Source organism: Phyllostomus hastatus, unplaced genomic scaffold (genome assembly GCF_019186645.2).
Source record: "Phyllostomus hastatus isolate PE091 unplaced genomic scaffold, TTU_PhHast_1.1 phas_contig_150, whole genome shotgun sequence".
NCBI lineage: Eukaryota > Metazoa > Chordata > Mammalia > Chiroptera > Phyllostomidae > Phyllostomus > Phyllostomus hastatus.
Genome location: NW_025333611.1, coordinates 13,006,453 through 13,033,900, shown reverse-complemented (window position 1 = coordinate 13,033,900; position 27,448 = coordinate 13,006,453). Strand labels below are relative to the sequence as shown.

At 51.1% G+C, this 27,448-nt stretch overlaps 1 protein-coding gene across 2 annotated transcripts; it reads right to left on the bottom strand.

Moving 5' to 3' along the window:
- Positions 1–12,075: 12,075 nt before the first annotated feature.
- Positions 12,076–27,079, bottom strand: C1QTNF2 (C1q and TNF related 2). 2 transcript variants are annotated; one of them, XM_045826709.1, is made up of 4 exons: positions 27,011–27,071; positions 20,039–20,114; positions 16,258–16,509; positions 12,076–12,839 (listed from the first exon to the last, which is right to left on the bottom strand). In XM_045826709.1, exons 3-4 carry the CDS (start codon positions 16,499–16,501, stop codon positions 12,226–12,228), a joined length of 858 nt encoding a protein of 285 aa, XP_045682665.1. In that variant the 5' UTR covers positions 16,502–16,509; positions 20,039–20,114; positions 27,011–27,071; the 3' UTR covers positions 12,076–12,225. The 2 variants fall into 2 exon arrangements, with proteins under 2 accessions (XP_045682665.1, XP_045682673.1); XM_045826717.1 differs by lacking the exon at positions 20,039–20,114 and having other exon boundaries at positions 27,011–27,079.
- Positions 27,080–27,448: the final 369 nt, after the last annotated feature.

The following is a 27,448-nucleotide window of genomic DNA, read 5'->3' as shown; positions in this document are numbered from 1 at the left end:
GGAATTTAGTGGATGAGGAAATGAGGTGGAGAGGAAGGCCAGATGGTGAGAGACGCCGTAATCCAGGAATAATGACTTGGTATTTTATTCTAAATGCCACGGATAAGAGCTCACAGGAAGATTTTAAGCAAAGCAGTAACGTTCATTGATATGCAGTTTCAAAATCACTCTGGCTGCAGTGTGAGAGTGGGCTAAAGTCGGGCGTGGAAACAAAGCACCCAGCAGTGATGGTGGGTGACAACGCTGGCTTGGACTAGTGTGGGAATCATGGAGGTAGAGAGGAGTAGAAGATTTGGGGTATGTTTTTATAAAGACTGGGAAACACACAGAGGGCCTACTACATGCCAGGCACGCTTCTAGCATCCTCCATAAACTAACTCACCTAGGGGTCACAAAATCCCTTGAAGGTGGGTACTAGTCTTGGCCCCATTTCACCGATGGGGAAGTGGAGACAGAGAAAGATTGAGTAATTTGCCTAAGGTGACCAAGAGTGGAGATTTGAACCAAGATCATCTGACTCCACAGTCTAGGCTCTAGCCACTAGATAACGCATATCCTAGAAACCATTGACCTGCTGAGGGATCAGATGCAGGAAGAAAATGCTGTGGGCAAGACCTCTTCCCTCAGTTTCCCCAACACTCACAGCCTCACCGTCGTGATCCGCCTTGAGACCACAGTCAGGTACCTGCACCCTGCAGCTCAGGTCTCCCCGGCCTCCCCTCGCTCCCAAGACTTGAACCTTTGCGCCCACCATCCTCCCCTGTCTGACCCCATCTCCTGAACTTTGCCATTTTCCCCTCTGGACCCCAGGCCAATCAAAAATAAAGGCCCCAATATCCTCATCCTTCTCCATGTACCATAGCCTGAATGTTGAGCCCCCTCCCAAATCCATACATTGAAATTTAATCTCCAGGGTGATGGTATTAGGAGGTGGGGCCTTTGGGAGGTGATTAGGTCATGAAGGTGAAGCCCGCATGCATTCGGGGTCACTGCCCTTGTAAAAGAGGCCCCCCCGCAGAGAGCCCACTTGTCCCTTTCGCCATGTGAGGACACAGCAAGAAGATGGCTGTGTAAGAATGAGGAAGTGGGTTGTCACCAGACACTGAATCAGCTGGCACCTTGACCTTGGAGTTCCCAGCTCCAGAACTTCAGAACTTCAGCAATACATTTCTGTTGTTTACGAGACATCCGGTATATGGTACTTTGTTACAGAAGCCCAGATGGACTGAGACGCTAGGCTTCCGGCACCTGTCCCTTGATTCTCTCCTCCCTCTCTGTGAAAGACAGGCAATGTGAACAAGAATGCAGAAAATGGAGCCCCGTGGCCACAAGTCAAGGATGCTGTCACCCAGCAAAAGCTGAAAGAAGCAAAGAACAGATTCTTCCCTTGAGCCTTCAGAAGGGGCATGGCCCTGCTGACATGCAGAGTTCAGATTTCTGGCTTCAGAACTGTGAGAAAATCCGTTCCTGTTGTTTTAAGCCACCAAGCTTGTGATAATTTGTTACAGCAACCCTGGGAAACTTGCAGAGATATCTGATGGACATCTCCAACTCAACGTGTCCGACAACAAACTCTTCATTGACTCACCTCCCACTCCCACCCACCAGAGTCTTTCCCATCTCAGTAAAGGGCAGTTCGAGCCACACAGTTGCTCAGGCCAAAAGCCTGGTGTCCTTATTGACACTTCACGTTTGAGCACACCCCACATCCAAATCATCAGCAAACCCTGTGGACTCTACCTTCAAAGTCAGTCAAAATCAGATCACTTGTAACCTCCTTCCCTGCAACCACCTGGGTCCAAGCCAGCAGCATCTCTTGCTTGGATTATTGTAATCATCTCCTGTCTTCATGATTTTGTCCTTGCTCCTTACTGTCTATTGTCAAAACAGTAGCTGGAGCCCTGGCTGGTGTGGCTCAGTGGATTGAGTGCTGGCCTGCAAACAAAAGGGTCGGTGGTTCGATTCCCAGTCAGGGCATATGCCTGGGTTGTGGGTCAGGTCCCCAGTAGCAGGTGCACGAGAGGCTACTGCATAATGATGATTCTCTCTCTCTCTTTCTCCCTCCCTTCCCCTCTCTCTAAAAAGAAATAAAATAAAATAAAATAAAATAAAACTATTAAAAAAAAACAGTTGCAGCCCTGGCTGGTGTAGCGCAGTGGATTGAGTGCAGGCTGCAAACCAAAGTGTCACAGGTTTGATTCCCAGTCAGGGTACATGCCTGGGTTGCAGGCCATGACCCCCAGCAACCGCACATTGATGTTTCTCTCTCTCTTTCTCCCTCCCTTCCCTCCTTAAAAATAAATAAATAAAATCTTTAAAAACAGAGAGATGTCCGTAGGGATAAAATACAGTAGCTGGAGTGATGCTGTTAAAATCTAAGTCAAACTTTGTCCTTGCTCTGCTCAAAACCCTCCAATGGTGCCCCATCTCACCAAACGTAAAGGCCAAGTCCTTATAAGGCCCTTCAAGGGATAGGAGCATCTCAGCCTCTCTGATGTCATCTCCTGCTACTCTGCCCCTCCGTGCAGCACCTCAGGGACTTCTCACTGAGAATGCTGGGAGTTCGGGAAGGGAACTGGTGGGGTTCCCAGACTGCAGTTTGTGCCATTTGACATCTGTAGACATGGACGAGACTGATCGGCACACCTGTGCGTTCTCTTAACCTTCAGTGGGGAGTGAGTGAGTGCAGAAGGGAGAGGGTTGGCTTTGGCCAGAGTACGGTTTTGCTGGGGAAGGGTGATGGAAAGAGAAGAGTAAGGACATAATGAAGGCTGTTTTCTTTTCTTTTCTTTTCTTTTCTTTTTTAAATTAAATTTTCTTCTGTTCTTGAATTTTTAAAAGTTTTTATTTATTTATTTTTAGAGAGGGAAGGGAGGGAGACAGAGAGAGAGAGAGAAACATCAATGTGTGGTTGCTGGGGGTCATGGCCTGCAACCCAGGCATGTACCCTGCCTGGGAATCGAACCTGCAACACTTTGGTTCGCAGCCCGCGCTCAATCCACTGAGCTATGCCAGCCAGGGCCCGAAGGTTGTTTTTATTAGGCTGCGATCATAATATTGGACCATGAAATCTAAGCTGGGTGAGAAAGACGGCTTTGAAGAGATAGCAATAAAATCCAAGACAAAGATAGTACTAACAGATACATAGGAATCTGTGTGAATAAATAAAAAAGTATATTTCCAAGTTCACCATCCCCCAGAGTGAAATCTTAACTGCCTCTCAACAGTAAGGATTTATAATGAACAGCATTATTTTAAAAATCCTCTGATTTGAATACACAAAGATTTTCTTACCTCTCCAAATATTTCAGCCCAGCGATATGGTGGTTTTCTCTCATGCGACAAATTGTCACTGGCTTGCTTTCTGTGACACATTAACGCTGACACAGAAAGGGCCTTTTCATCTGTTACCCATATCTGCCAAATGGCAGGCTGTGGTTGACTAATTGGAAACACATATCCAAGTGGTCCAACTGTATTAATGTGTTCTGGGTACCCAAGGCCATGGCCACTTTCCTTTAGGCATCAATATGATGCAAGATTTGGCTAAGAAAAATATTTTATTTCCACGTTCAGAAAATAGAAATGTTCATGAGTAGATTGCCAAACTCACATATATTTTAAAGAATAAAAGGGATCAGCAGCATTCAGAAGCTGGGCCACGGAGGAGAAAGTCAACAGATGGGTGGTGTTGGCGGGGAGGCTCCGGGTGCCAAGGTCCTGCTAATTTCAGATTAAGACAAACCTTCTGTGTCAACACCGTGGTCCGGGAAATGAGGCGACATTTCTGAGAGAAGCACCTACCTCGATGGGGCTGTCAGTTACTGCTGGGAGCCATGGCTGCAATACGTGGCTGGGGGTGCCAGTCTCTGATTTTATTCTAACTGCAGCAGCCTCGGTTTCCTTACTGTACAGTGGGAGTGGTAACCCCGAATTTCTTTCACTCTATCACGAGCTTTGGAACATTTATGGTGTTGAGGAAGCGTCTTACGATGAACCCGTTCGAAGAGGTAGTGCTTGTCTTTAGAAAAAGTTTAAAATGGGAGGGGTTTCTTTGTAAAATTTAAAATTTCATGAAGCAGACAGGACCCAGCTCCTAAGGTTGTGTGAGGATTAAATGAGTGGAAATGAGGTGATGTGTACAAAGCACTTAGGAGAATGTCTGGGCCTGGGCTGAGGGGGGATGGGGGAGGGGGGGGCTGTATCTCCTGGTCTCGTGTGCTGCGAAGATATTCGTGTCAGCTCATCAGAGCTAAAGCCCAGCAGAGCACAGTAGAAGAAAATCAAAAATAAAAAAATAAAGAGGGGAAACATCCTTAGCCTGCTCTGTGGGGTTATTTCTCACCTATGATTTGTTATACCCAGGTTCAAGGTGGTGCATTTCTCTGGGGCTGTTTTCTACCCCACTCCCTTTATTGTGTTAATCGCTAGGACACATTCTTAGAACTGGGGCAGCTTTGGCCACCCACCAGCACCTCTGCAGGGGGTCCTGGAGTCTTCGCTTATTTCTTGTTTACATGATGCCCATTCATGTAAAACTTCCGTTCATAATCCGGGGTGGGGGACTCCCCATCTCTAGGTAAAAGCCAAGGTCAGGCCAATGGTCCGAGCTGCCATACACGGTCCATAATGCCCAGTTACTTCTCTGATTTTAGCTACTGTGGCTTCCCGGCCCTACACCATGTAAACTGCTGTCTCGGGCCTTTGCATTTGCTGTTTCCCCCCCCCCCCCGAAATGCTCCCCCTCCCACCCACACAACACTCCGAGGTAGTCTCATCTCACCTTCTAAAAGGTCTTCACTCAAATGTCACCTTTGTAGTAACATCTCGCTGAAGTTGTGCCCTATTCTCTCCCCTAATTTGTTTCCTCTCCATAGTAGTTAGGACTGTCCAACATACTATTTTACCAACTTATCTGGGTTGTTGCTTCTCTCTCTGTTAGACTGTAAGTGAGGAGTATTCCTGTCCTCGTTTAATGAATGAGGAGGCTGAGACGTAAGGTCAAGGAAAAAAGTTGGGTTGCAATGGGCTGGGATTGGGCTTGTCCGGCGAACTCTAGTTCTGAGGAATCGAGAACTCACAGTCCTAAATGCAGCTTTTCCACTTAAAACTCATGTTAACTGGCATTGTTTGCTCCCCAGCTGCTTTCTCCCTGGCCCTCTCAGAAGTAATGGGAGGAACGGCCAATGGTGCGGGTGTCTGGTTTCTGCTAGCCCGTGCGGCCCAGTCGACCTTGGGCAGATTGGTTCATCTCTGCACCTCTGTTTCCTCACCTGTAAAGCGGACTGACGGTGCTGCTCCCCCGTGTCTTGCAGAGTTATCCTGAGAACAAAGGGGCCTTGAAACCGGCTGGAGTCGGAGTCTAGGCCTTGTCACCCACAAGCTGCAGGACTGGGTATCATACAATCTCATCTCAGAGACTGTACAATCTCTGACAACCCCCCACCCCCAAGTCTCTTATTTTATATCATGAGAAGGGCACATGAGGTCATCGTGAAGCTATCAGATTCAGAGTCTGTAAGTGAGATAATAGCTCCAGGGATTCTGGAACAGGCAGAAAGCAGCCTGCAGACATGAGGTATTGTTCTCCACTCTCGCTGCCCCATCTCTTTCCAGTTTCCTGTGATTGTGGGACACTGGGCTTAGAGAGGGTCAGATCAGCAGTTGTGACTTGAGGGAGTCACAGGTGGGGCCAGTTGGAGGGTTTTGAGGCTCCAGATGCTCTCAAAGGAGAGGATCAGTCCCTGGTAACGGTGCCAGCAGCCAGCAGCACCCGGCTCTCGCAGTGCCCACCAGGATCGGTGGACTGTTCTCTTCCTCCTCTGAACTTGTCTGCAGGCTGGCTCTGAGCCGACAAAAAGGTGGCTGGAGGGCTTCGAAATGCAGCCCTGGCTCTCCCTGCCCAGCCATCGGAGCAGTGCAGTGCTTCCCAGGTCCTTCAGCCTCCATCTGTCAGTTCCAGAAACCCAGTGGCCTTGGGGGAAAGGCTTCTGGAAGCAGAACTGGCGAATCATGCAATCACAGGCTGTGCAAGCAGGAAGGGAACTCTGGGTCACCGAGTCCAGCCAGCAAGATGGCTCTCTGCTACAGCAGCCCTTCCTGGTGGTTTCCCAGGCTGCAGGCCAGAATTTTTTTGGGGGGTAGTGGGGGGATTATAATTTAAACCCCCACCCAGGTGATTCCAAGGCGCTGAAGGGAACCAAAGCTTTGCCACCCTGAAGCTGCCTTTTTAGGATGTTGATTTTAAGCTGTTTATTAAGGAACCAGAGTCAGAAAGAAACTTTGATCCTCCCCACTTTCCTGCCCAAGAGATTCAGACAGAAAAACCTGCTTAATCACTCTAGGAATCTTTACCCTAGCGTTAATCAGGAAGACTCCAAGATTGCTGGCGAGATACCTGCTGTGTCCTATTGTTTCTCTGTTACGATGTACATTCCGTTCTTCCTTTACTACCTGTAAGTCTCCCGTCCCTACTTCTGAAATCTAAGACCTCCCCCATTCCTCTGCTTTTCACCTGTCCTTAATGTTCTCTACACCCAATGCTGCCTCATCGCCTTTGGGATTTTTATGCTTATGCGATTGCCCATGTGCACGTTTGTAAACATCTGATTTTCTCCTGATATTCTGTCTCTGTTAATTTGGTTACTAGCCTAGCTAGGAGAACTCAGGAGGTGGAAGGAAGGGTGCCGACCTTTTTGGCCCGCACAGCACCAGGAGGGTGGAGGACAAGGGCTGTGGTCCCTTGCAGCTTCTGGTGCTGTGGTCCTGATGGAGTCTCCGGAGCCAGACAGACCAGGGTCTGGGCTCCTGCTCTGCAGCTCCGCCAGCTGACCTCACAGGGCTCTCTGCACCCTATTCCCTCACCTGTGAGAAGGACATCATTGCCCTGCACCTCCCTGAGATGGTGTTCTCATGCCCAAGGGTATTAAGCCATGAAAAGTCAATGGCACAAAGCTTCATACCTAGCAAGAGGCCAGTAAATGTTCATTGCCATTACTTTCTCAATGTCAAGTATCATGTTAGGAAGCTATTCTTTCAGTGACGCTGTTGAGATGTCCTTACAGCTGTAGGGATTTCCTCGATTCCCAGCTGCTTATGTCACCTGCCCGATTAAAATGACTCTGTGGTTTTCTGTTATTCTCAGGGTCAAGACAGAAGTCTTTAGTTTGACCTAGCAGCCTCCTAGGTCTGGGCTCGGCCCCCTGATCTTCTCCTGCACCTCCCCCCACCCATGACCTGTGGGATGGGACTACTTTGATCACCCCCCCCGCCATGCTTTGTCCCACCCCTGGACCTGCTTCCTGGGCTCACACTCTGCATTTCTCAGCTTTGCTGTCACTCCACCCGTAGAGTTCTCTGTGACGCTCGTACTAGGACAAATTCTCACCTTGCCATTCTCATGGCACCATTTCACAGCTGACATTTCACAGACATTCATGTGGTCATTTTTCCAGTGTCCGTCTGCCGCCTGTGCTGTACTCTAAGCTCCAGGAGGACGGAAACCAGACCTGGGTTTTGCTCATGCCAGGATCCCCAAGGCCTGACTCAGTGCTTGGCACATAGCGGAGGTGTAACACATATTTACTGAGCAAATAAACTGGCCTAAATGGGCCACTTGATGAAGTCCAGCCTTATTCAAGTTCTTTCCTCTACAGCATCTCAAAGCCGTCGGCGTCTCTGGCCCCAGGACCACCCTGCAGGGGGGGACAGGCACCCTCGGGACTCCCATTTCCCTTTCTCTCCGTGACTCGTAGAAGGTGGCTCTTCCAGACCCTGCGCAACCTCCTCCGAACAGGTTCTGGCTGTTGGATGCCTGGACCGGGACTCCAACTCTGGGGTGTGGAGCTTTCCAAGAGCGATTTGCCCCCCGCAGTTCTGAGAAGTGGTTCAGGATTTAATGCCCTAGTTAGCCTTTCACCTCGGAGGCCCTTGATCTCCATGTAATTAAGCTCATACATTAATGAGTTTTAAGGGATAAAGGAGCCCCAAGTGGGGTATGGACTTTTCACGCTAGGAGGTTATTCTGGGTAATTATCGGCCTCAGCTCGGAAACCACTCCAGGGCGGGATGAACGGCTGTCGCAAGTTTACGAGGGCATCAGGGAACCGAGTCCGGTGATGAGACAGAGCTCCTCCTTCTTGTGTTCAGTCAGGGCCAACCTGAGGCACAGTGAGAAAGGAGATGGAAAATGTCTTAAAAAAAAAAAAGCGATTTGCCCTTAGCCATCTGTGGGTCCTTTCTGAGAATTTCTCTCCAGGCTTCTGTCTGTGGAGCAGGAAGAGGGGAGTGGCTGAAAATTTTGGAGATGTTCTTAGGGGTGAGCCAGCAAGCCCACCGCTGCGGCCTGCAGATGCTGGTTAAGGAGTCGGGCCTGTGAGCTTACCTTTCAAGTCACCCCCAGAGTCCCTTTTCAGTGTGCTCCTGGGCTTTCCTGGAAGGGACACCAGGAAAGGGGAAAATTAAAAAAAAAGGAACACACTCATGTCCCCCCACCCCCATTAAAGAGCAGAACTGGAGTCTTTCCTGCTTCCGCTTTCTGCTGGCTCCGCGGACTGGCAACGCTGGCTGTGTTTGAGAGCAGGCTGAGGAGTTGTCAGGGCCAGGCTCATGGGCTGCACCCAGGAGGCTGAAGGGTCAGACCAGGTGCTGCTGTCTCATTCCCTTCCCAGTCCCACCTATCCTGGGAGATTCTGACTCCCCGCCTGTCCTGGGGACCACGGGCGCCTTCCACAACCTTGCCACCGCAGGTGCTTAGGAGTTGTCTGCTGCACTGGCACGAAATCTTTAGTCCACTAGACAGGATCACACTTTGTGGGAGGAAAGGGTTTGGGGCCCCACCTCCTACCACTCAGGGGAGCTTCAGAACTCTAGCACTTCTCGTTTCTCTGGCTGCTCTCCTGCAGGGGACACAGAGAAAGGCAGGGAGGGCCAGGCCAGTGTAGCGTTTACCAGCGAGATGACCTCTGGCATTCTTTCTAGGACTGAAATTTCTCCACCTGTAAAGGTGTCGGGGTGAGGGGGGGTGCTGTTGAGAGGCTGAAAAGAAACAATATACGTAAAACCCGGCATGTGGCTCCTGCTTGGGAACAGTCAGTCAGTCATGATTTCTATTCTAGCTCAGAAAACCCGAGAACAGCAATCTGTTGGAAGTCTTCAGCGAAAGCCAAGGGCTGAATGTCGAAGTTCAGCATTTCAGAGCACGCGGGCCTGCTTCACCCAGCTGTTTTAATTTATGTCTCAGGAATGTCAGGCTCTCTTCTTGGCTCCGCTTTGGAGGCAGAAACATAAGTGTTCCGTGCCCAGATGGATTCTGAGAACATCTGATCCAATACTTCATTTTACAGATGGAAAAACTGAGGCCACCAGACTAGAAGTGTCCTGGCCAAATCTGCTCAAGGAACCTGAAGACAGAACTAGGGCTGGAACCCAGGTTTCTTGTTTCCTGGAGAACCACTATGGTCCTGCCCCGTGCCAGCTGAGCCTGCAATTTAGAATGAGCACCAAATCCCTTTAACTAATGACGCTGGGAAGACCTGCAGCTCTTGTGTTTAATTCTTTTTCTTTCCCCAGCGGAAGGTCATGGCTACGTAAAACAACGAGCCAGAATGACATATGTCTCTCTCTCTCTTCTTCGTTTTTTTTTTTTTTTTTTAATCTTTGGCTCTGAATATAGAAAACAGCCTGGAGACCAGGGTAGGTCTTCCAGCCTCTAAGCCGCAGGACTGAAGGTTTTGTGTAGTAGACGTGCCCCCCCTGGTGGAATAAGTGAAGATGACAGGCAGGAAGTGAAGAGAGTTCCCGCCTCCAGGGGCTGCTGACGACTCAGCCTCCCTTCTCTCGCCCTCATCCCAGCACTGTTAGATCTTGTTTTTATTTAAAAATTTCATAGTTTGTTCACCACACGGATTTTTTGCATTAATTTTGATGTACATTTGAAATTACATTACATTAGTGTAATGTATATTACATGAATACATTATTCATACAGGGTGGGGCAAAAGTATGTTTACGGTTGTAAATATGCAAAGCAGACTTTATTCTTGTGTTATTATTTATTGCATTATTTTCCATGCAATGTAAAACTACTTTTGCCTCACCTGTATTACTGCAAGTTTTATATTATATATTCTCTCTATACTGTTGCAATAGCATATTCCTGATTCAAATCTGACCCCACCACTTTAACTAGTGTGGAGCTTAGTTTGGAGTCTGCATCAGGGTCAGTTGCCTCTGGAAAGGCAACCTTCTTGGAACACCTTCCTCATTTGGGCCTCCATCCTGCATCACCTGCCTGAGGGAGGATCCCAGTAGTTCACCAAGGAGGCAGCCCCCCTCAGAAGTGTTAGTGGATAAGTCAGTCCTCTTTCTTGCCATCAGCTGGTTACCAGAGCCCCCCTGAACTGTGCCACCTGCTTCTGCCCACCTGACACAAACCCAGCACTCCTGCCTCACCCCCTCCTGCAGTCCCGGACCACATCCGAAGGAGACAAGATCCCAGACAGGCTGGGTTCCTGCCAGGTGCTGCCCCCGCTGGCCCCACCCCCACAATAAAGGCTGGCTGACCCCCCCCCATCATCCTCACCATGCTCCCAAGACATTCCCTGGCAGGGTGACAAAAGGACATGGGTTTAGGTCAGGCCCAGAAGTGGTCCTGCTCATCTTGCTCTGGCTGAATTTATTACCCAGGCTACAAAGGGTTAAGTTCACTGCCTTTCCGCGCCTGCATCCCTGGGGGAAGGAAGAGGAAGTGGTTAAAGGTGCTCCTAAAAAAATTAGAAAAATAAAAAGGTGAAAAGAACCGTTCACAAAGATTCCTCCCCACACTCACTGGGGTGCCAGGCAGGACACCGACCTACACAGGGGGCTTCTCAGACGCATCCTAGCTCCACGCGTTTTGCAGCCCAGAAACAATGGAGTTATTTTAAATAAACTCCATTTTATTTAGGGAGGGGACCCTCTCTCCAGGCAGTGCTCCCTGTTCCTGGGGCCCCTTCCCAGCTAGAGGTTGGTGAATGCCATCTGCCAGGGAGCCGTGGTTCCATCAGAAAACTCTCTCCAGCAACTGACCTGGGGAGCCCTCTCCCACCAGCCACTGTGCACTGTGGCTTCTGGGCCCTCGGATCCCTGTGCACTGGGAACCCCCGGGCAGGGGCGACTCATTTACATGCTACCCAGTCCCACGTGTCCCGTCCCATGTCTCAGAGCTGTGGTTCTCAGGCACGTGGGGGTATCCTGGTGTACCTCACCCACTGAGACGTGGGCCTGCAGGAGACATGTAACCAAGAATAAAGTGCTGAAATGTGAGACGGATTTGACTCAGGCACGGAGCAGATTCAAGGTCATCTCATATTGATGTCCTGCTCACTCTCACATCCTGACAAGCTTTCTTGAGTGGAATGAACTCTCCATAGCCCGAGAAGTTCTATATAATCTTCTGGACTCGTCTCCTTGGTCACTTCCCTCTACCCCTCTGGCCTTCGGGCAGTTCCTCAGCTACCCTAAGCTCTCTTCCATGCCAAGGCCTTTACACTGGCAGCTCCTTCTGCCAGGACACCCCTTCCCCCAGCCTTCTGCATGGCTGTCTCCTGCTTCAGTGCTCGGCTTAACAATGAACCCCTTCCTGGTACTGATGGGGAGGGGCTTCAGAGGGCCTTGGGTCGTTGGGGGGCTGGAAATATTCCATTCCTACCCTACTCGGAGGTAACGAAGAGTGCCCATGTGTAAACATTCATTGAGCTATCTGTTTAAGATATGTAGATTTCACTGTATATAAGAAAACCTAAAAAGATGGAATTCAGAAAAAAAAAAAGTCCACTCCTTCCCTGTCTCCTGTTATTCCGGTTACTCTTGACCATGGCATGTGCATTTCCATCCTGGCACAAAATTACACTATTTGTGTGTTTACTTGTAAATCGTATACACCACTAGATTGTAAGGCTCTTGAGGCCAGAGCCTCTGTCTGTCTTGTTCCCTGTGGTAGCACCCGGAGTGTGGCACAGTGCCTGTCGCCCAGTAGGTACTAAAAAAAATAAACAGTGAATGGATAAATGGAAGGATGGATAAAAAAAGCTTGGATTTAATGGCGGAGAAAAAGGGGGCAGAGGAGGTCGCCCTGAGTCCGGAAGCTCCCGGCTCCCAGCCCCAGCAGACTGTCCAGGGGTCGTGCTCTGTAAGCAGAAGTCCAGGAGCGTGTTCATGGTCCCTGAGGACTCGGCGTCGGCCTGTCTACACTTCGTTGGGGTCCTCCTGGTCGGCGTAGATGAGAAAGCCTGTGAAGAGGCTGTCGGTCCAGTAGGGGTCGTAGAAGAGCCCATTCTGCTCTGAGTAGAAGATCTGCAGCCAGACCTCGTCCCCCTGCTTGAGAGCCAGGATGGTGGAGCCCGAGGCCACGTCGTGGTTGCCCGTGTTGGCGTCGAAGGTCCGGATGCGGTACTGGCCATTGTGCACCAGGCCGATGGCCAGGTGCTTGTTGGCCAGCGTGATGTCGTACGTGAAGAAGTAGATCCCGGGCACGCCGCAGACGAACTTGCCGCTGGACGCATTGTAGTGACCGCCCTCGTTCATCAGGATCTTGTCGAACTTGATGGGCAGCCGCTCCCGTGGGTAGCTCTTGGTCACCGCCACTGAGAAGGCCGACTTGGCCTGGCCACTGCCGCAGCTGCAGGGGCCGGGGAGGCCCGGCTCCCCCTTCTTGCCCTTGGGCCCCTTCTTGCCCGGTGTGCCGTGCTTCCCCGGGGCACCGCTCACGCCCTTGGGGCCGCGAGGGCCAGCCCGCCCAATGGCCCCGGCTTTGCCCTTCGGTCCTGGCTTCCCCCGGTTACCTGTCCGGCCCGGTGGACCTGGAAGACAGAGCAGCTGGCGTTATGAAGGGGCCCTCAGAGACCTAGGCAGAGGCTGTGGGCCTTGGCTTCCCGTCTTTGGAGCCAAGCCTTTGGGTAATGGGAAGTACAAGAGGGCTTTAGAGTCACGTGGGAGCGGGCGCAGATCCAGACGGTGTTAACCCGGGGCCCATCTCCCAGTCCTATCCGGAAAACGGGAACGGTGACACATTCCAGAATCATTGTGGGTCAGAGCAAAAATAACACAATTCACAGCCTTTTCTTTTCCTGTCTCCTAAGGAAGAGTCTGGTTTGCCTGCCAAAACAATCCTACAACGGGTTGTGCTGGTAACGGGTGAGAAAAGAATTGGGAGCTTTTTGACCTCAAAACATTGACCTTAGTGAAATCTCTGCCTAGTGCCCCATCCCTGCCCATGCGCAGGAGGGAGTTCAGTGCAGCGCTGCTTAGCATAGGGAACACTGAGAATGACTAACTGCCCACACAAGGGGAAATGATGAGAAAATTGTGCTCCACCCATAATGGGCAATTCTATGCAGGAGATTTTAAAATGAGGCAGACCTATGTGCACTATGTGAAAACCTCTTCCAAATATCCTGTTAAGAGGAAAGAGCAGGTGGCAGGAATTGTTTTGTTCAAAGCAAACCACCACGCTATTTTACACCCATTTAATTGCATGGAAGAGTGGCTGACCCATAGTAAGCACTTGCTGGATGCACTCTGCCCTACCCTAGGCTACATTTCCTGCGGAACAGCCCTTGGTTCTTAATGCCCGTATTTCATAGAATGTGCATTTCTTTCAATAGGACATTTTTGGCCCATGATGATATAGAAAACATGTATTTTCATGTCCCCTAAACTCAATACAACATCTTTTTTAAAAGATTTTATTTATTTATTTTTAGAGAAGGAAAGGAAGGAGAAAGAGGGAGAGAGAGAAACATCAATGTGCGGTTGCTGGGGGCTGTGGCCTGCAACCCAGGCATGTGCCCTGACTGGGAATCGAACCTGTGATGCTTTGGTTCGCAGCCCATGCTCAATCCACTGAGCTATGCCAGCCAGGGCTCAATACAACATCTTAAATAAAACATATTACGGTAAAGAGTCGCAAATGGACCAAACACAAATGGACGGTTGGTACAGTAGGGAAATCAGCAGAACTGGGTGTGGATGTTTTGAAAAGCCTGCCGAATGCCAATCAAGGACCCTGCTCCTGCAGGCTGTTGGTGCTAAAGAACATCCCAGCCTCATTGTAACAAGGCAACTCCTTATTTACTGCCACATAAATTGGGTGTACAGAAAGTAATGTAGGCATTTTACACCCTAGCAAGATGCTTTGCTTCTTAGATGTATGCAAGCAGGCATTTTCCTGTGTTTTAGAGTTTTGGGTTAACGTGTAATGCATTTAAATGTTTCTTGTTTTAAATAAGTGGGGAATAGATCCCCTAACAGTCTTTTCTCACTGAACATCTAAGTTTAGGAACAGATTGTTTACACCTGGCAATGCCTGGCATTATCGTACACAATGTAAATACATAGAAAAAGGCCAGGGAAGACACCGTTTAACCAGCTACCAGTGGTTACCTCTGGAGGATGAGAGGAGGACAAGAAAGGGGTGCATATCAAGGGGGATTCCTGCTTCATTTGTATTGTTTAAATTTATTACAGTGAAAATGTATTTGTGTATTACTCATGTAATTAAAAATAAATAAAAGGAATGGGGAAAAATAAAACTAGGAAAGGTCACAAAGCTGTTCCTTGAAAAAACGAAAATAGCCCTGGCTTGTATGGCTCAGCGGATTGAGTGCCAGCCTGCAAACCAAAGGCTGGCTGGTTCAACTCCCAATCAGAGCACACGCCTGGGTGGCGGGCCAGGTCCCCAGTGGGGGGTGCTCCAGAGGCAATGGCAGACACATTGATGGTTTTTTTCCCCTCTCTTTCTCCCTCCTTTTCCCTCTCTAAAAATAAATTAAATCTTTAAAAAAATGAAAATAAACACAAGGTGGGAGAAAGAGCTAGGAGAAGAGGAGTGAAGAGAGTCATTTTGGATTTAAAAAGAGAGTCATTTTGGGGGGAATGACAAATAAGGAAGCTTATGGGAAAGTGAGGTGCTTCCTTCTTGATGACTTTTCTGAGAAATTTCAGGAAAAGCTGACTTGCTCTTCAAGACCTTTCTGGAGATGGATGTACACGTGTCTGTCGGGGGCGGGTGGTTGGTGGTGGTCCTGGACTCTGGCTGGTCCAGGAGGAAACCCAAGCTCCATCTGGGTTACCCAGACCAGGGCTGCCCACTTCTCAATGCCGCCTTCCTCGGTGTGTGGGATTCATTCTCAGCAGAGAGTCAGCACGTGGCAGGAGAGGCGGCCAAAGGCAGCCCCAAGCCTGCATCCTTACAGCTCTTGGCCAGGATGGAGAAGCCAATAGCACAGACCTGTCTCCTCCCCCAGGAAGGTTCCTAGGGTAAACCTCAGGGAAAGCTCTGGCTGGCCCTGCACGGAGCACATGTCCAGATCCGAATCTCCCACTGTGGTTGGGAAATGGGGTAATGCTCTGTCAGTGTTAAAATGCCATACAAATAACAGTTATGATTTTCCTACTGCTTAAAATGTACATTCTGGGGTGCTGCTGATGCTGGAATGTATCTGGTTACTGGGGTGACAGTTTGGAGGGATAAGGAAAGTCAAGGCTGAGAGGGCATGTAGACAGGACTCCACGTGTTTGCTGGCTGCCTGGCATCTTTTCCTTTGGGGAACCGTGCTTCACTGCTCCATGTGGTCCCAGTGAGGCTGTCAATCACAGTGAACAACTGCCCTCACCACCCAATCACACACACCCAGGGGTGGGCACAAGGCCCAGTCCTGGCGAATGGTGGTACCACACCTCCATGATCAAAGGGATTGGTCCAGGATGCGCATGTGATCAGGGAGGATCAGTCATCCTGAGATTTACTCTATGGATCAAGCCATGATGAGGAAGACTTGAGCCCACCAGGAGCCATTTCAGGACTTCCAGCCTTCGTGAGAACAAAACCAACACACAGAGAGAAGCAGAGCCTTGACAACAATGTTGGAGCTCCTGGATCCAGCCATTTCTGAAGCTTAACGCTCGGACTTCCCTGTTGCATGAGCCAATAAATTCCACTTGGGACTATAAATTGGGTTTCTGCCACTTGCAACCGAAAGAGGTCTGAGTAATATTTCAGGAAACCTGCCCAAAGTCATTCAGCAAACCAAGGGTGCAGCTGGGGAAGGAGCACAGATTTAACATCCACTGTTTCCCTCAGGAGAACACACGACTCGTTTTTTAAAGGGATGCTAATTTGGCTGATAAGGACATGGGTTGGCACCAGTTTTCAGTTCTCTGTGCCCGATGCTGTCAAGACCAGGTGGGCCCAGGAGGGGCAGGCGCTGGGCCTCTTACCTTCCTCTCCGCTGTCTCCCCGGTCCCCGTCCTGGCCATCCTGGCCATCTTTGCCGGGAAAGCCCATCCTTCCCACCATTCCCGAGGGCCCTGGGACTCCTGGGGGACCTGGTGGGCCTTGGGGGCCAGGTAGGCTGCAGACCAGTTGAGGGGAGCCCTTCTGGAAATCCCTTTTGGTGAAGGCGGCAAGCAGAGGGTCGGCCGCACAAGGGAGCGCACAGGCCAAGAGCACCCAAGGGATCATGGTGTCACCTGTAGGAGGCAAGAGAGCTGTGAGCAGGGAGTGCGGCCACTGCCGGTTGTCAGAAAGGACACAGGGGAGGAGGCAGCAGCTGGGAGAGGCTGGATGATATTTCTGGCTCCTGCTTGCTGCACTGCATCACATACGTACGAGTAGCTGGACAATGTCATCATATCCTGAGTATATGTTTGGATGAGCTGAGTCACGGGCCCCGAATATACTTTAGAGGGTCTTGGCGTGAGGCACTCGTCCTCACACCACCCTTGTCCCCTGGAGTGGCAGGACATATGGCTCAGTGACAGCTGACTGTGGATGGACAGAAACGAGCCACGGTTTCATTCAAATATGTGACCCAAATGGAAAGCTACAAGGGCAGAAATACTTCAAATTGCAGGTGATGGTCTGCAACTTGCTGCTTCTTCCAGGGATCTTGGGGTAGCCCATTGTGGGGGAGGGGAAATGAGGCTTCAGCTCTGAGTGACACTGGTGGGCCATGGTGGCACCTCCTCCGCCAGGTGCTCCCTGGGCGCCAGGCTCGGGCTGCGAGCTGTCCACACGTTTCTTCACCCTCATACATCCTTACCCGGTAGGTACACGTGAGGAAAAGGAGGCCCAGAGAAGTCCACAACCTGCCTGTCATTCCGTTATCAGCAGGGGGCGGGGCTGAGACTTGGGCCATGCTGGGCAGATCCAGAGTGTCTGCCCTTTTGTCCCAGGCTCCACTGTGTCTTCCTTACACTCTGTCCTTTTTTTAGTTTAGAAATATCAATTGAAATGACATACTCACATGGTTTCTAAAATCAAACAGTACTATGAGGCTTATAATAAAAAACTGCTCTCCCACCCATCCTTAACCTCAACCCCCGCCCCAAACTCCGTCAGCTGTTTCTCCTGGAAACTGGTGCCCGGACACTCCCCAGGCCCAGACTCTCCGTCTCCTTCCCTTCCCGACTGCATGAGAGTCTTGGGAAACTGGGCAGTGTGACTTGTAAGCTGTGACACATTGACACATCGGGGCTCCCAGAAGGGAAACCGCATTCTGCAAGCAGGTTTGAACTGGTTTGGGAAGCTGCAATCTGCAAATGTTTTGGGCGAGAGAGAGAGAGAGAGAGAGAGAGAGAGAGAGAGAGAGGGAAGGAGGGAGGGAGAGGGAGGAAGCGGCCGCGAGAGCGAGTCTCCCAGGCCGGCCAGCGTCCGGTGAACCGCTAGATGAAGACAGGCAGGAGAGAGGGGCAGTGTGTGCCCCAGTGGCCCATCCCCTCTCTTGTCTGACCTCTACCCTCAGCCACACATGCTGGGCAAGAGGGAGGAGGGCCTGCTCTCCAGCCTCTCGGGACAGTAGGGACAGGGCTCAGTGACAGCTGGCCCAGGGCAGGCCCCAGCGTCAGGGCGGAGGAGCGGGGCTCTGGAACACGCAGGGAGCAATGGATTTCTTCCCCGTGGCCAGAGCCAGGAACTGTTTTGGAAATAAAGGCAGGGTCACTGGATTCTAGTTCCAACCCTAGAGGGCGGGAGAGGAGAGTCTCCTTGGCCCCAGGGCACCCCCCAGAAAAACAAGCTCCAAATAGCCTTGCTTCTGCCTGTGCGCCTGCCTTCCTGGGTCTCTCCACACTAAAGTGGTGAGAAAACCTGGGGGTGGGGTGCCATGCCCCCAAGGAATCCAGACAGGTTAACTCTTCCAGGGTCTTTTAAATAAATTCAGCATCACAAACTCGGGGAGAACCCCAAGCAATGGTCTTGTCTAACCTCTTCAGTGAGGGACAGGGAAACTGAGACGGACTAATTGGCTGTTCGGAACATCTACAATGCCCCAGGCACCGGGTGTCCCTTTCTACCCGAATGCTTTTATTTGCAGCTTACAATAAATCCTGTGAAGGTGCAGAACTTATTGTTCTATTTTTCAGGGGTTCTAAGAAGTCAAATGATTTACCCAAGGTCACAGGACTGGAGCAGTGGGGACAGAGTTCGAACTGGTGTCTACAGGGCTTGGAAGACCACACCGAACCCCTGCACCTTGCTGTCGTGTCCTGGTATTTCTCCTGGTATTTCCGCTTCACAGAAGAGGGAACTGAAGCTCAGAGAGGCTAATTTGCTCATGTTTACACAACTAGCTTGTGGCAGAAGTTATATTTGAACTTGGGTTTGGCTGACCCTGATGCTCAAATGCTTTCCATTATGTCAACGTGTCTTTGATTTTTCCCCCTAAATATCCCAAATTACAGAAAAGACCTTGAAGTATGTGGCAAAGCTACACAGAGCAATAGAGATTTCTTGGGTATTTTGTATTTTGTCATTTTATACACACACACACACAAGACATGACTTTGAAAATGTTAAGAGTGATGCTTTTTCTCCCTCAGGACACTTGAGTAAATCAATGCGTGAAGAAAACCTTTTGTTCCTTGAGAGGCCTGCACTTGGCTTAGCCAAAATGATGGGGGTGGGGGAGTGGAGGCGACAGCCTCCTGGGCAATGACTCCCCAGCGTGAGCCTCTTCGGAGTGTCAACTACTGGGTGTTTCCAGCGGCTGTTCCAAAAGACCAGGGTGCACAGAGCGCACCCAGAGGCCATCAGCTCATTCCTTGCTCGGACCTGCCAAGAGCCGCCTCTCTGATCTCTCGGCCCTCTCCCCGCCCCCGCCATGGACACTCCATGCTCAAGCCAGAGGGGCCCTTTAAAAGCGTAATCCAGGCGCATCACTTCCTAGAGGATCTTACTGCAGCGGCTACTGGTTGCAAATAGCCAATGTAGGAACCCCTGATGACGTGGCTCACCAGGCCCTAAATTACCTGGCTGCCCCCGACAACCACCACCCCAACCCCAGCTGTGCCCCACCTCTCACTGCTCCTCCAGACACCCCTTCTCTTTCAGACGAAGCTCTACGCTGCCCCTCTTTCTGACACCCAGGGGCCCCACCCTCTGGCATGCTGGCTCTCTAGCCTATGTTTCGGCGTAAACGTCACATCCTCCAAGGCCTTCCCGATGGCTCTGCCGTTGGTCCCCAGCTCCTTGCTTGTGCCTTTCCAGCGCGGCAAGCTTCCCCATATTCCCTGCCTTTGCCTGCCTCCCTGCTTCTGGGCCTGCTGCCTCCCCACTGTGTCCCCCATTAACACGGAAGCCCCACGGGAGTGGGGACCGCAGCTCACCTGCTATCTCCCTGAGTTTCCAACTTTCTTGCCCTCAGTAGGAAGCATCAAGAAATACTTCCTTGATTAATAAGTGTTTGATACCCAGAGTCTGCCCTCCAGAACATCCATCCACAGCAGAGGGACAACAAGGTGGTGGACTGAATCCAAAAGGGCGCTGATAGTCTTGGGTTTCAATAAGTTGTCTCCCTTCTTGTTTTTTTCTGACCCAAACCAGACCTAATCCCTCCTTCCTTCTGACCTCCTAGAGCTCAGGGGGCCCCACCTCGACTCCAAGGAGTGGGGCGGGGGGGCGGGGGGTGAGGGGGCGTGCAGAATATTTTACATGCAGCAGGTGCTCCACACATATCTGTGCAACCGATCAGAGGGGGAAAAGGTGTTGGTCCTTCCTCACCTTTTAAGAACGATCTTAGCTCCTAAATTGTCCTTTCTGGTGTGAGCTGAACAGCGGAGGCTGCATGACAGTCTTCCTGGCGAAGGAGAGAATGTTAGCTGGTTAAACCCCAGATAGAGAATCACGAGGTGCTAAACTTGGACGAAGCTCTTCAGTCTGGTTTTAATTTGCCCAGTTCCTGGCCTTCTCATCTCTCTGCTAAGCAGCTAATGATTCATAAATATACAGGTTCTAGGGAAATGTTAGGCGCTACAGGGCCCCAGCCTGAGCCTTCTTCCTTCTCCCTTCTCCCTCTTCTCCCACCCACAGGACATCCCCGCCCCCCCTCCCCCCAGCCAGTTCCTTCCCAGGGGCCCTCCACCCAGACTGTGGTGCGGGAAGCGCCAGAAGTGGGACCTCTGTCTCTCGCTGACTCTACCTGAACATGGTCTACCGGTAGAAACTCCAGGGACACTTGTCTGGGCCTGTCAGACAAGCCAGGCTGTCAGGCCTGAGTTCCGAATAATCTCACCCTGGACGTCAGAAGATATAAATTATGCTCAAATAAATCTGAGCTGCTGGTTGTCTGGCCATGACACACCAACAGGTAGGGGTGGTGTTTGGATCAGTGATCAAGAGACGTGAGAAACCCAGCCACTCAGTGTCCTCAACTATCCAACAGGAGAATAGAGTATCTACCTCTCGGAGTTCGTGTAGCTATAATGAGAAAATATGTTCAAAGCATCTAGCGCAGTGTGTGACACGGTGAATGCTCAGCAGATGTGAGAAATCTGCCTAAAATGCCCCCTGATGATGAGGGGGCAACCTCCTCCCTCCAAAGCCCTCGGCTACCTGCCTCATCCTTCCCATCTCAGGTCTAGTAACCTCTCCCCAGAGGGGCCTGTCCCAGCTCCGGATCTAAAATAGCCTGGGTCAGGACTCTCTGGCTCGGACCTCCCTGGTCTTTCTTCCAAAGCATGTGGAGCAAGTTGTGGTTGTGTCTTTCTTTCTTTATTGACTTGTTCACTGTCTGTGTCTTTCCCCTGGCGTGGGAGGTCCAGGAAAACAGATGTCCTGCCCCTCTTGCTCTGTGTTCTGTCACCAGAGTCTAGCACGGTGCCCACCCACATGCACTGAGTGCTCAGCTCACAGTAGTTCCAGCCTTGAACGAAATGGTCACTGATAATAAAAGAGCAACAAGATCAAAAGCGGGTGGATGACAAAGCCACACTTGGCTACTGAGGGAAACCCAGTGGCATGAACGCACTTGGATTCATTAGACGTGGGTCTGCGTCCCAGCTTTGTAACGTCCTGGTCATGTGACTACAGAAAAGTCATTTCCTCTTATCTGGGCTTCCATCTCCTCAAGAACAATGTGGAGACAGTAACTCTCACCCGCTGCCTTGCAGGGTCGTCCTGAGAATCCAACAAGGTAATGGGTGTTGAAAGCAAAACGTGATACAAAAGTTAGAGCCTTGTTTCAAGTTATAATTGGTGACAACTGCGGCTGAACTAACAGCATGCAGACCTGACCTGGCACTGGGGCCCCCCCCTGGAATATTTCACAGGGAGGCCCAGTTCTGTGTGGGGGAGGGTACCTGAATCTGGCCTAACTGGGCAAGTCTCCCAGTGTTTGGAGTTAAAAAGGAAGGGCTGGTGGTTGGAAGGGGGGCCGGGCTTGCTTGCAGATGAAATGCGCTAAAAATTGGCTTTAATGGGACTGCAAATTCTATAATGAGAGACACCCCACGCCCTCCGCGAATTCCAGCAAGCAGATTGGAAACAGCCCTCTGCAGGTCCTCCGAAGAGCCGAGACGCCGACTGGAGGCGAGCGGGGTGGGTGCCGGCGGCGCACGCAGCGGCGCTCGCCCAGCGTCCCCTGTGCCGGGCTCTCCAGGTCACGGCCCACTTGGACACTCGAGCACGCAAGGTCAAAAATACGAACCATGACAAGTCATGGGTCCCACTTGTCACAAGGCGCCAGAGAATATCTGAGCTCTCTTCTGTCTTTCCACCCCCCGTTTCTGGCTCAGTCTAGAAGACGAGGTCCGAGGCCAAACCATGACCTAACGAGGTCTCGGAAGCCAGGGCCTCGCGGGGTTTCTCCCGGTGGCGCTCCTGAAAGCACGCCAGCCTGGTGGGCACTGCACTAACAACACCCCAGATCCTGAGGCACCAGCAAACGTGGCACTCGATGCAGTCGACGTGGAGCCCACCCCTCTGGGCCCTGGGCTGCTTCACGTTGGACCTCAACTGCCTGTGCAGTGAGGCCCAGAGTCAGGCTCGGGGTGGCTGGGGCCAAGGCCCTCCAGCTTTGGACCTGCTCAGCACTGCAGTGTGCGACAAGAATGCAGCGGCTGTGCCAGATGTGCGGGGAGGGGCGGAGGCCTGAGGGTGTTCAGAGCCCCGTGTCCAGCTTGTCCCGAGGGCTGGGAGCCTGTTTGCACAGTGCTGTCCAGCAGGCGGACGACACGAGGCCACAGGCCACTCTGAATCTCTTTACTGCCACGTTACAAAGGCTTCAAAAAAGCAGATGAGATTAATTTAAATAATAGATGTTATTTAGCCGGCTACATCTCAAACACCATCACTTGTAACCAGTGTAACAGTTAGCAATGAGGTACTTTCCACCCTTTCGTTGGCACTAAGTCTTGGAAACCTGGTGTGTATTTTACCCTTGCAGCGCATCCTCATTTAGAAACGCCATGTTCCAAGCGCCCCACAACCGCACGCCGGCTACTGCATTAGCTCTAAGCATAGCTGCTTGGGTTGAAATCCCACGGACTGGCTGTGGGACTTTTCACAAATTACTTATCCTCTTTCCCTCAGCCGTGTCCTCTGCAAAATGGGTACGACAGTAAGAGCACCTACCTTACAAGGTTCTTATGAAGGTATAATGCTCCTAGAATAAGGTTTGGCATAGGGAAAGAGGTATAAAAGCATTACCCATTATTATTTCATTATTTCTTGTCCTTCTGCAGATCAGGCAAGATAATGGATGTTGGAGGTAACACCCAATACAAAAACTCAGACCTTGTTTATAACTGTAACTGTTACCAAAGGCAGCGGAACTAATGAAAACCAGCCTTGACCTTCCTCCAGGAGTCCTGCGGCATTTTGGGTGGAAGCCCCTGTAGTCCTAGAATAAATTCTCCACTTTCACTTAGGCTAGTTTGAGTTGTGTTTCTGTCCGTTGCTAACAGAAGAGTGTCCTAGGGAGCCTGGGCATGAGTTCCTGCCTGGCCAATCCCGTGCTGAGGGGAGTCATGGGGTCCCTGCCTTGGCCCCACACCGCTAAGCCACCTGCATGACCACGTGCTCCATGACTAATAAAGACAGGGGAATCAATGGGACAGTGCTTGGTTCTTCAAGTGACAGAAGGCCAACGGGACATCATGCGAGCTGGTGCCTGGCACCGTGGCCTGGCCAGGGTGCCCAATCAGTGAGGCTGCCTATTTTTACTGCCTCTGAAGCCAGACACGGGAATGAAAAGGTGTGGTTGCTGCTCTTAGAGGCACACGGTCTGGTTATAATGAGGATCCAGCCTGGCCTAGCTGTGTGACCGGGACAGAAAGCACACCTCACCCCTCCTGTCTCTGTGTAACAGGCTCTCTCTCCAAGGGCAGCCAGGACCACACTGATGGCAGGGGAAGGAAATTTGGGGGCTAGGCGATTCCTTGGAATGGCATGGAGGGGCCACACTCAGAGATCGGGAAACTGAGGGAAAGGAACAAATTCTGAGCTCTGAAGGGTTAGGGAGAAAAGGCTAGGTTTTCCTTGACTTTCCTGGGCCCACGGGTCTCCAGAGAGCCCCTTCTGGTCAGGACCTACAGACGTTCGGAATAACTCTGCAAAGATCCGACATAGGACTAGCCTTCAAGAAGCGCAGAGCTGGTCTGGTGGTTAAGTGGTGGTTAAGTGGTCTGGTGGTTATCCTTTTCTAGCTATTTAACCTCTGGTAAGTTATCTCTGAGCCTCAGTTTCCTCATTTGTAAAATGAGAAAAAACCCAGTACCATATGGTGATATTTGAATCATTTGAATTCAAAATAGCATGATATGAACATATTTATGGTTTCCCTTTATGGGTGAAAGTTTGCCAGGAACCTTGCAAGGCAGCGTGAATTGTGATCTGCAAACTGTGTTTATGCTGGAGCCACATGACAGCCCTGTTCACGCCGGGAAACAGAAACCCTGCCATCCTTCTTTTGGCAGGTGAGCTCTGGAGTACCCCGGTTTGAACTATGTGAGGTCTTCAGGAAGGTCTCCCTGAGCAAGCTGATGCCTGTGCTGCCCTCACAGAGTGATCAGGAATATTAAATGAGATCACGCAGTACCTGGCCCAAAGGAAGCGCTCAGTGACTGCAGGGTCGTCCTGACGTAAGGACAATATGAGAGACTGAGGAGATGATGGGGGGTTAAAATGACAGCCCTGGTTGGCATATGAGTTTGCCACCCTTGACCTCGAGGAAAATCGGGATTCTTGTGAATGTGTTCTCCATGCAAGTTGTGTGCTCTTGTTTCAAAGCTTCCTTTTTTAAAAGATGTTATTTATTTACTTTTAGAGAGAGGGGAAGGGAGGCAGAAAGAGAGGGAGAGAAACATCGATGTGTGAGAGATGTATTGACTAGTTAGTTGCCTTTCACACACCCCCATTTGGGGACCTGGCCCCACAACCCAGGCATGTGCCCTGACTGGGAATTGAACCAGTGACCTTTCAGTTTTGCAGGCTGGCACTCAATCCACTCAGCCACACCAGCCAGGGCTTATTTCAAAGCTTTGATGTTCATTTTCTCCTTTAATCTCCCCCACAGTTCTAAGAGGCTGATACTATCAAGCCCATGTGGCAAAAGAGAAAACAGAGCTCAGAAAAATGAAGTCATTTTTCCCAGGTCAGAGCTGGGATAGAATCCAGGCCTGTTGGCTCTGGGCCCGGGGTTCATGACCCTGTGCCATGGATGGCCCTTCTGCTTGGGCACGGGACCCATGTACACATACCTCCCAGGGCAGCTCTGTGAACCAGCCATTTACAGAAATCACAGACCCAAGGGAGGGTTATTTCCTTGTGAAAAGATTCAGCAAAGAATTCGTTTAAAAAGGAAACATAGAGTAGAAGTTAAGTAACAGAAAATCAAATGTCTACAGGAGTTCATCTCGCGGGGACAAAGCCCGGCCGGCAGGAAGCCGTGAGTGCGTGCACTCCGCTCCGTTACCCCACGGCGAGCATCCCGGAGCTGACAGCAGCGGAGACCGCGACTGTGGAGGAGAGGTCACCCCGGTCATCTGCGTCGTCTGCAGGGGCACAGGAGGATGAGAGAAGGAATAGAACACAGGGCAGCGGGGAGGGATTTGCAGAGAAAGAAACAGCTTCTTGGGGAGTTTGCCGAAGAGTTGATGGAGGCACAGTGGCTTCAGAGGTGAACCCAGGCTCATGAAAGAAGTTTCGATTTGTTCGTGCAGTGACGAGCTGAGATTCCGTAGTAAGAACAAAGTAGGTCTGAATAGGCAGATACACGGGAAGATGGCCAAGGCACAAAAAGTGAAAAAGGCAAGCAGCAGCAGGGAATGTAAAGTACGATTGTCTTTGAGTTAAAAAACAAAAATAGATAGGCACACATAAATATATATATATGAAATCTCTTAAAGGATGCAACATCTTGTCAAAGGAGTTGCCTTTCAGAATTGGGGGATAAATAGGCTTTTGCCTTTCACTTGCTGCCTTTTTGAAGTGTCTGAATTTCTTACAATGAACACTGTTAGTTTTACGTCATTTAAGACAAAAGGTAACCCTGCCGTTGCAGGATGAGCAGACAGGCAAGGCTGGTGTCCCTGCAGGGGCTGGGGGCAGTCAGACAGCTGGGAAGAAAAAGGGTGTGAAGCGTGCTCTGGGTGAGAATGAAGGGCGGTAGTGGGGCTCCGAAGGCCTGGGGGCACGGACGGGTGGTGGGGTGGTGGGTGAAGTGGCCAAAATGCATGTGATCACCGGGTAAGAGTTTAAGTCGGAGGACTGTGTAGACTGAGGTGCAGAAATGGAGAATGGGAGAGGACAGACTTCAGATGATGCTCAGCCGTGGGTTGACATACACAGGGCTCTGTTGTTGCTGTTGCCACTGGTTTAGCGTGGCAGGGACACAGGGTGTCTGGGAGATGGCCAGTCAAGGAGGGGGCCCTTGAAGGGCTCTGGGCAGGAGAGTTCTGTGGCGAAAGGACAGAGGAGGACCACCCTGAGGCTGTGCAAAGCACTCATGGTGTTAGGGGAGGGGCCTGCGCTGGGAGGCCACTGGGGACCACGGCCAGGTGCAGCGGAGAGAGTCAGTCCTGGACTGGGGTGCTGGCAGTGGGGATGGAGAGCTGAGAACCAAATTTGGGGGAGGAGGGAGAGTGAAGAGAGTTGTGAAGAACTGGGTAGAAATCGCTGCTTTCCATGTAGTGCCTTTTGAGCTGAGTTTGCCGGTCTGTAGAATGTGTTTAATTAAGCAAGTGTTGTGAAGAGTAAATGAGATGATACATGTTAACGTTAACTGTGATTGTTAGCTTGGGTACTGGACTCAGACTCATCAGGGTTCAAATCCCTTTATCACCACTCCCTAGCTGTGCAACCCAGAGCAAGTCGTTAGCACCTCTGAGCCTGGCTCCTCTTTTGCAGATGCAGACAGGCTGCTGTCATGGAAATGGAAGAGCATGAACAGAGGGCTGGCAGGGCCTGGCACAAAACAGGTGCTCAATAAATGGTAGAGCTATTGCCAGCACCAGGTAAAACCACCGAGTGCAGAGCCTGGCACACAGTAAGCACTCAATAAATGTTAATTCATGTTATATACAGTTTAGAAGGCAGAGGTCCAGAGGTAGGAATCCGTGGACTGCCTAGCCTGTAAAGAGGAGGGGCTCTTAGTCATCCCCCTCCCACTGACTCCTACCCCCCACCCCGCCCCAGCGCTGCGCATCCCCAGTCCTCCCAGCCCGCACCTTCCTCAGGCAACCCGCGGACACTCACCCTCGCTGCCGCCCGCCACGTCCCGGAGCGTCCGGAGCTACGAAGCAGTCCGCCAGGCTCCGCGTCCCCGCCTCCTGCACCGCCCCAGGCATACTTTTCCTATCCCGTCACCGGCGGGAGCGCCTTCCTCCCGGTCACGTGGGCCGCCCGCAGCGTGGCGATTCCCTCTTCGGAGTTGGTTTGGAAAAAACTTTCAGCGCTGCCGCAACTTGTGTGTGTCAAGGCATCTCCCCGTGTGCAGAACCTGTCAGTGTATTTGGAGGTTTACGTGCATGAAAGTGATTGTTACCCAGGCGTATGCAAGGGTGTGGGTACATGCGCATATGTCTGTCGCTTGCACGTCAGCTTTCATGTCACCCCGGATCTGAGGGTGCGCGCGTGTGGGCATGACAGCTCACAACAGACGCATTTCCCTGGGTACTGAATGTGCATGTACTT